At 31.7% G+C, this 7,682-nt stretch overlaps 1 protein-coding gene across 1 annotated transcript; it reads right to left on the bottom strand.

Moving 5' to 3' along the window:
- Positions 1-812: 812 nt before the first annotated feature.
- Positions 813-7,028, bottom strand: LOC148603183 (uncharacterized). The gene is made up of 6 exons (XM_088552631.1): positions 6,906-7,028; positions 6,012-6,431; positions 4,941-5,057; positions 3,677-3,832; positions 2,907-3,041; positions 813-2,255 (listed from the first exon to the last, which is right to left on the bottom strand). Exons 1-6 carry the CDS (start codon positions 6,912-6,914, stop codon positions 2,223-2,225), a joined length of 870 nt encoding a protein of 289 aa, XP_088408757.1. The 5' UTR covers positions 6,915-7,028; the 3' UTR covers positions 813-2,222.
- Positions 7,029-7,682: the final 654 nt, after the last annotated feature.

The following is a 7,682-nucleotide window of genomic DNA, read 5'->3' as shown; positions in this document are numbered from 1 at the left end:
GTAGACTACAATAAACACGAAAATATGAACAAGGCTTTGAAGCGAGAATGAAACTGCATGAGGACAATTTCAACTATTTTGATTTTATTGTTCCCACATTAAAGATTCCTTAAGTCAAGATCTATGATTGTACATTTTAAATACAGTTTATTGGGTTTTAATAAAGCATATTGACTTTTACTCTAAAATTATGCCAAGTACCACTTTATATGTTAAAAAATCAAATATCAACTTTAGCCCATTTAGGGACCATTTAGCCCCCGTCCAAAATACCAATGCAGTACTGGACAGTTGTCTTAGCTAGTGGCGTAAGAAGTTGTTTGTCGATTTGGGCTACCTATGTTTAAGGAAGTACATAAGATTGTCAGATAATCGACTTGACTACAGAATACATTCAATAGCCGAATCGTTTTGTCACTGGCCTGTCAGCGAGATATCATCCAGGGCCAAGGTATATTGTTTTTAGATTTGGGCCACGCTATCCCCTTACACAAAAAGTTAAAAAACAGCAACCTCACAATAACTGATTTTGGTATGAGGTGAGTTGCAAATATTTTATCACATAATAAATGCTTTTTTTTTATTACAACATGTATGATTTCATTGATACTTGAAAATAGTTGTGTTGTTATGTAGTATAAGAGTAACCATTTTACAGAAATATAATGAAATGCCAATCTACAAGAAGGCATTGGTATATTTCACAGCAGAAATGTTATTACTAGGTATAAATCTGTAGGTATTTGTAAGAATGTGTTGCCGATTTTTTAAATGAAATTTACTTGTTGATGAAATATTTCCCAAGTTAAATGATCATTAAAACAGAATCATGTAGATATCTGATGTATAATCGCAAATATTCCAATAATAGTAAGTAAGTAATTCCGCATAATCATGAACTCATGGAACATTATCTCTGGCGTATCCATCTGCTCAATGAGAATTTTATGAGTAAGTCAGTGGCTGTTTCGAAAAGAGCAGAGGACATTTTTCCTGCCGTTGAGTTTAGTTTTGTGCTCCAAGTTTTGAATTGAGTCCAGATTTCTCATTTCCTTTTCTTTAATTGAATTTTTAGATTGGATATTTCTTGTTTCTTTGTGTTTGTCTATTTTCTCTTTCTAGTCTTTACCCTTGGAATATATTCTGTTGATTACCGCGCGACCTCGGGTCCCTTGATTACTCTTTACGATATCGTATGTGTTTTATTTATGCCAATACTTTAGAATTGTTGTCTAAAAATTTGAATTTAATCACTTCTTCGCCAAAATATTGCATACGGTTGCGTGCCATTGTTACATTTGGAAATTAACAATGCAGTCACACTAAAGTGGGTAGAATAAGAAAAGACTAACCGCCTTAAAACCAGTGTGAAATGAAATACATTTTCATTAAGACGCAAAGCAACAACACATCTCTCCTGAACGATATTTGTATCATTGAATACTTGAAATATACTACGGCAAATACTTGTAAAAATGTCATGAAAGTGCGAAACATACTTTACGATCAACAGTTAAAGCGAGGTCAAGACGATATTTGATGTTTGACACATCTACAGTGATCTGTAGTTTCGTAAACCATACGAAACATACATTAAGTGACTTAGAAAAGACTGGATATGGTGAAACGTAACAAATGCACCATCGTTTTTAACCTAAATACAAAATAGTTAATACTTTAAGGTGTATATACTTCATCATGATATAAGAAGTTGTGTATATTTTCCTAACGATTAAGAGTAAACAATATATAAAAAGTATAATATAGCAAATACGCATGTCATTTTCGGTTAAATGGCAATATATGGACCGGTTGGTTGCCCCATAAAATTCAATGGATCTCAGCTACGCATCAGTCCATATTATATTTTGGGAAGACTAACGGGTCCATAAATTGCCAAATAACCCTCAGCATCATGAACTATTTAATTAATGTAAATGACAAGCACAGGTTGCTGAAGATCATGGAATAGGTTCACCGGAAAAATGTCATGTCTATGGCTGATATAATTTTCTTGATAGTTTCCTTGGTAATTTATTGTTTTTTTATATTTTGAAACCACATTTTATTGGCCAGCAGCAATAATATTAAACCTCTGTATTTGCAAATTGTTTACAAACCATCAAAGACGTATGAACAGCTGCCTGATATAATGTCTTTAATAATGAAAGTTATCACGCATACCATGTTTGAAAAGTCAAATAATATGCTGTTAATTGTTTTTATGTATATTCATCCCATCTTTTATCTTCACTCTGTAAATATTAAAACAACACAAATGTTTAATTTTCTAGTTCTAGTCTTCGTGTCGTAATTTGACTTTTCAGTTTATTTTGAAGAATTGTCGCCATCGTTTTGTTAGCGTGGATTTTATTATATTTGTTAATGGGGCCTTTCAGAAAGTACTTAAACCTGTGTTCACACTTGTTGAAGGCTTTTTGTTATTACCTGTATTTTCTTTTTGTGCAAGTTTATACGACGGCGCATTATGTTTTACCATGTCTATTCCTTTTAAACGTTATGTGGTAGAAAAAAGAAGGTATTGGTGTATTGTATTAATGAATAGTACATTGATAACGTGAGATACGTTTTTATTATAATGAAACTCTCTCGTTGATTCGATTCTAATTAAGATATTTTACTTTTGTATGTACCAAAAGTATATCCATCGGCATATGTCTTTTGAAAAACAACTTTGTACGTAATAGGGTATTTAGACGCTATATAGGACTTTTTTCTGTTAGATATGTGATTAAAGTGCATTTGAAAATATAAATATGAACAAAATATAAATGGGCGACTCGTTTTTTTTTTACAAAAAGTGTCAGAACGAACCATAAGACCAAGTATGTCCTCGATATTTCTTTTGAATAACTGAACCCATATTTATATTTTCAGGAACATACCATCTTCTCAGGGTCTGTTCTTACTTTCTTTTTCTCAACCTTCTCTTGGTACAATCTTTCGGCCAGTTCTCTCATTTTGGCATGATGGTCCCAGATTCTTGCATACGAAGACTTTCTAATGTGTTCTTCCCTTTTCTAAGGAAGGCAACAAAATATTAAACAATTTATGACGTCATTTTCATTGATCAGTACACTGAACAATCCTTAAATCTTTAGCCTAAGGTTTATAAGCACCGATGTTAGTCCTTATTATTAGATTCAAAATGACAGTATGATGTTATAAAAGTGGACCGTGGACAATATCCAGACTGCTTAAGTGCAAATTTTTGCAAAAATCAGGCAAAATGTAAACAATCTGAAACATGAATTTCGACATCTAACCGATCTGACAATATAATTTAAACATAAACTTTTAAAATGATGTTTTTATATCATGTTAAACTCAATGCCTAAATTTTAGAGAGACTGACACTCAACTTTCCTCTACTTTGTGAATCTGCGTCCGCTAGGGCGCACACCCATCAAATCGCCGACTTCTCAACAACTACTGCACTATCATGTGTCGCAAGTACGGTTCAGTAATTTCTTTGTGTATTTTTCCAATTTGTTGGTTTCACAATTTTAAATAGTTTTATTCATGGGTTATACTAGTGATTTTGTTAAATTTTGTGTGATGATTTGAATATCATTCTTAAATGCACCACGTGGGTTTAAAACGTAATACGTAAAACTTTCAAGAACTGGGGTCAATCGCAAAATAATGTATTTACCTTCTTTTCTATTTTCTCAAGTTCGTTGATTTGCTTTTGGTTTCTCTCGTGGTTTTCTTTTAATTGTAATTCATTCTTAATGACGAGATTTTTACAATAATCATCATATTTCACCATTGTATCTTTGACAACATCTTCTATCCTTGACCACTGGTGCTATATAAGGAAACAACAAACATATCATTAAATTTAATTTACTTGTTTTGAAATGTATTTCATCCGGTAGTCATAATTTATACTTGGTTTAGCTGAATATACTACATTTTGTTGTTAAAGTACAATTCTGTGTAAGAATCAGGCAATGAGTGGCACATCATATTTCTCAATTTGGTCTTTTTTTGTCTTAAATATATTCAATACATCTAGAAAGCAACTGAAAAGCAATTTAAATTTATCCTGAAGCATCTGTGACGTAGTTATTTTTCGGCTGCTTATATAAGGAAAAAGCGCGGGAAAACTTTCCTGCCATTTTTCCATATTGCATATCAAATAAATTTTACCTATCAATATATTAAAAAGGCAAATTTTCCAAACACTTTGATGTTTATTTCTGGATGTTATCGCGTATAAATACTTGGTTAATGCTATAAAATTTCTGTGACTTTTTTTTCTTTAAGGTGCCACACTTTATACATATTTTGCCTGTTTCATAGACGGAGGAGTACTTAAATTGCAAACGGACTGTCTCATAATAAGCTTTTTACGTTACAAATTTTATTGTGACGCCTTTAAGCATCCTTTGCTATATTTCATGCTCGCAGATTGGAGTAACGAATGGTCAATTAAATTCTTAAAAAAACGTTGCTCATGTGATCACCTTCCTCCTCATTTAACAAAAACCGTTAGGATGATATTTTGAAATGAATTATCACACTACACTGTTAACTCTATTACTAAAGATTACATCAGCACATCGTCAGAAAATTCCAAAAAAGCTTATGACTTTTCAAAGTAAATTTCTATAACAGAATCATACCTTCTTGATAAAGTGTAAAAAGTTCGATTCGCGAGTCAATTGTAGTCGCCTTTCAGACCGATGAACCCGACCAACATCATACTATTAATGAAGTTATGATTTTTTGTACATTCAGAGATTATTTTATTCTGTTTCTTCCAGAATTTGACATTTTGCTTGCCTATTTGCAGTATATCAAAGAATATTCAGATCGGTAGTTACGTTAATCTGTTTAGTCCTTTACTGGACCTATGCTGAAAATATTTTGATTTATTTCATTTTATTATTTTGACTTTAATTTATACATACTTCATTTCTTTTTCTTATTTCTTCACCAAAGCTGAGTTTCTTTTGTGGCTCATCATTTTCTTCCTCGTCCTCCTCTGGTTCGCCAGATTTTCTATCTGAGTTTCTATTACAGTATTTCTGAAATTAAACATATTCGAAATCAGAAATATTTCAACGAGACTCAAGTTACTCAGTTGTTTTCAAAGACTTGTAATTTATGTCGATTATTATATAAAAACTGACATTAATTGCAAGCATGTGGTAAAAAAAAATGTTCATTGTTTGACTTCATGAAATGGTTCGATTTTAATATCACAATGTCGTTAGTTGTTCACATTTTTATAAACCTAAAACATCTGCCATTTTAGGTACAATGCGACGTAGATTGTTGAAATTCTAATCAACCTTGAATTGGTCAACCAAGTAGCCGATGTCCTTTGCAATTTAATGTGCATATTAAAATAGAGTTTTACTTATTCACACTTACTACTACCCTTCGGTAACATTAACAATTATTTTTCAGTACGTTATCGTGAAAGTAAGTATTATTAATATTTAAAAAAAGATCAGACAATGCAAATGGTACAGGTTGATTCCACATGTTTGCATTTAAATAAAAGGGAAATTTGTTGGTTTTATACATGCTTAAAACACCTTCTGTCTGATTTTTAAATTGACCCCTACTTAAGCCATCTCTTTTTTACCAGATACTTTTTGTTTTGCTAAAATGTACATTGAAACCTTATATCATTGTAAAGTTAAATTGTAACTAATATCAATCATTAGATTAATAGTTTCTCATGGTCAATATACACACAAAATTTACTTCGAAATTCAACTGAACTAGCTGAAAGTGGTGCAAGTGGATCATAATACGATTCTGATAACATCAAAATGCAGATTTAAAATCTTGACATTATAACTAAATCATTTATGGAGCTGCTTTCATCAAAGGTTTCAGTTTTAATTTGGTAACATTGTGTAGTTTATTAGGATTTGTATTCATGAGTTCAGTGAGAACAAGTAAAGACTTGAGTGATTAATAGAATTTTTTACAAAAAAAAAAAAAAAAAAAAAAAATAGTGCATTTACATTTTGCTGCTGTTTTTGTCGTTGATTAAAACTGTTTCCTAAACTTGCTATCAAATTTGGAAACGAAGAACGCTGGTACTTTTCTCCAGGATTAAAGCTACTTGTAGACGATTCTGTTCGGACAGACGAGAAGAAATCACGGTGAGAGCGAGTAAAGCAGTGATGAGTACTTCCATAGGGTAAGGTAATGGACTTCGTTTGAGACGATCGCAGCGATGATGATCGGCTTATTGGAGAACTACTTAGGGGCGACGATCGATTTGTTGGTGAAGTTCGCTGTGATGATGAACGAGCTGTTGGTGAAGTTCGCTGTGATGGAGATCGAGTGGTTGGTGAAGTCCGCAAAGATGACAATCGACTTGTTGGAGTATTTCTTAAGGTTGACGATTGAGCAGACGAGTCGAAATCAGACTCATATTCCTGTAAATATATAACATACCTGTGTAAAACCTTGTTGAAATGAATTAAGGACAAACGTTTCTCATGAATTCTATATGTATAAAGTTTTTAGGATGCAGTATATTCAATATTATTCATATTATTGTTTTAACTGCTTGTTTGTTCTTGTAAATTGTAGCTATATTTTATAATACGTCAATTTCTTTCTCCTGACAATGAAATTCTTTCATACAAATAATCGGAATGTCATACGCAACTCGGCAGATGCTTCTAGAGCGATATCAAACCGTGAACTTGTTCCTTGCTTTGTCTTATTTTGTCTTATTGTTTAAGGTGCGTATGTTCTGCATGCTATTATGTTTCATTTTGTTTCATGACGTTTTTCTTGTCCCCCCTTCTGCAACTGTTTATTTTTTTCTTTTGTACAATAATTGCTTGCAAATGTGTTGGTTTTTTTTTGTATTTATGTAAATAACATAAACGTATTCTACTCACGTCGTCCATTTTGAAAGGTAGATTAAAATGGTAATAAATACAATATCTCTAAAACAAACATGGTATTTAATTACACGTGATTGAAAAATATATTTGCGGCCCTTTCCTATTGCTTCAACGCCGATGTGAATTTTTAATTAACTTTCTAAGCAATAAAAATCTTACCTTTTTTCAAGTTTATTAAACTATAACTTCAAACTTTGCAGGGTTATTATTTTTTTTCAAATTGAAGGAAAAAACAAACAGTAGTCTGATTTTATGAACACAGCATTTTATATTAATTAGAACTAGTCGGTCTTAACGTTTCACTGATTAATATATCATATTACTACTATAAAACATAATCATTGAACGAGTTTTGTTTTCTATGAGGACATTGTTCTCGATTAATTTTGTTGTAACATTTCATAAGGCATGGGTGGGATAAGAAGAAACTCTTTGCATTATTCTGACTCATCAAATATCGCAAGCTAGATTTAATCATATTTTACTGACAAAACTAACCGAATGTTTTTATGCGTTTTTCTATGTCTGTGTTAATCTGAAAAAAGACTTGTTAGTAGATATTATTACTTTTATAGATATAATGTAAAATTTACTAATCCCGATGTGTATTATACAGACTAATGTGTAATGTTAAGACATTAAATGAGTAAACATGAGAACCAAGATTCTAGCGGAAATCAAAAGAATACAATCCAGGGACAAAGTAAATAATACATACAAAGTAACAACTGTAAACGAGCAACTTGGACTCCACAAAAAACTGGGAGCATG

Source organism: Perna viridis, chromosome 11, assembly GCF_037379345.1.
Source record: "Perna viridis isolate PV_CMFRI_1.1 ecotype Kerala chromosome 11, ASM3737934v1, whole genome shotgun sequence".
In the NCBI taxonomy this organism is placed as follows: domain Eukaryota; kingdom Metazoa; phylum Mollusca; class Bivalvia; order Mytilida; family Mytilidae; genus Perna; species Perna viridis.
This window is presented reverse-complemented; position numbering and strand designations above follow the sequence as displayed.

Bases quoted from the DNA above. Each gene is read 5' to 3' on its own strand.
- LOC148603183 (XM_088552631.1), bottom strand. The intron at 5,058-6,011 runs GTAAATGCACTA...GTTTAATTTCAG, and splicing joins GACAAAAACAGCAGCAAAAT to AAATACTGTAATAGAAACTC. The intron at 3,833-4,940 runs GTATGTATAAAT...TTCCTTATATAG, and splicing joins AAATAAGAAAAAGAAATGAA to CACCAGTGGTCAAGGATAGA.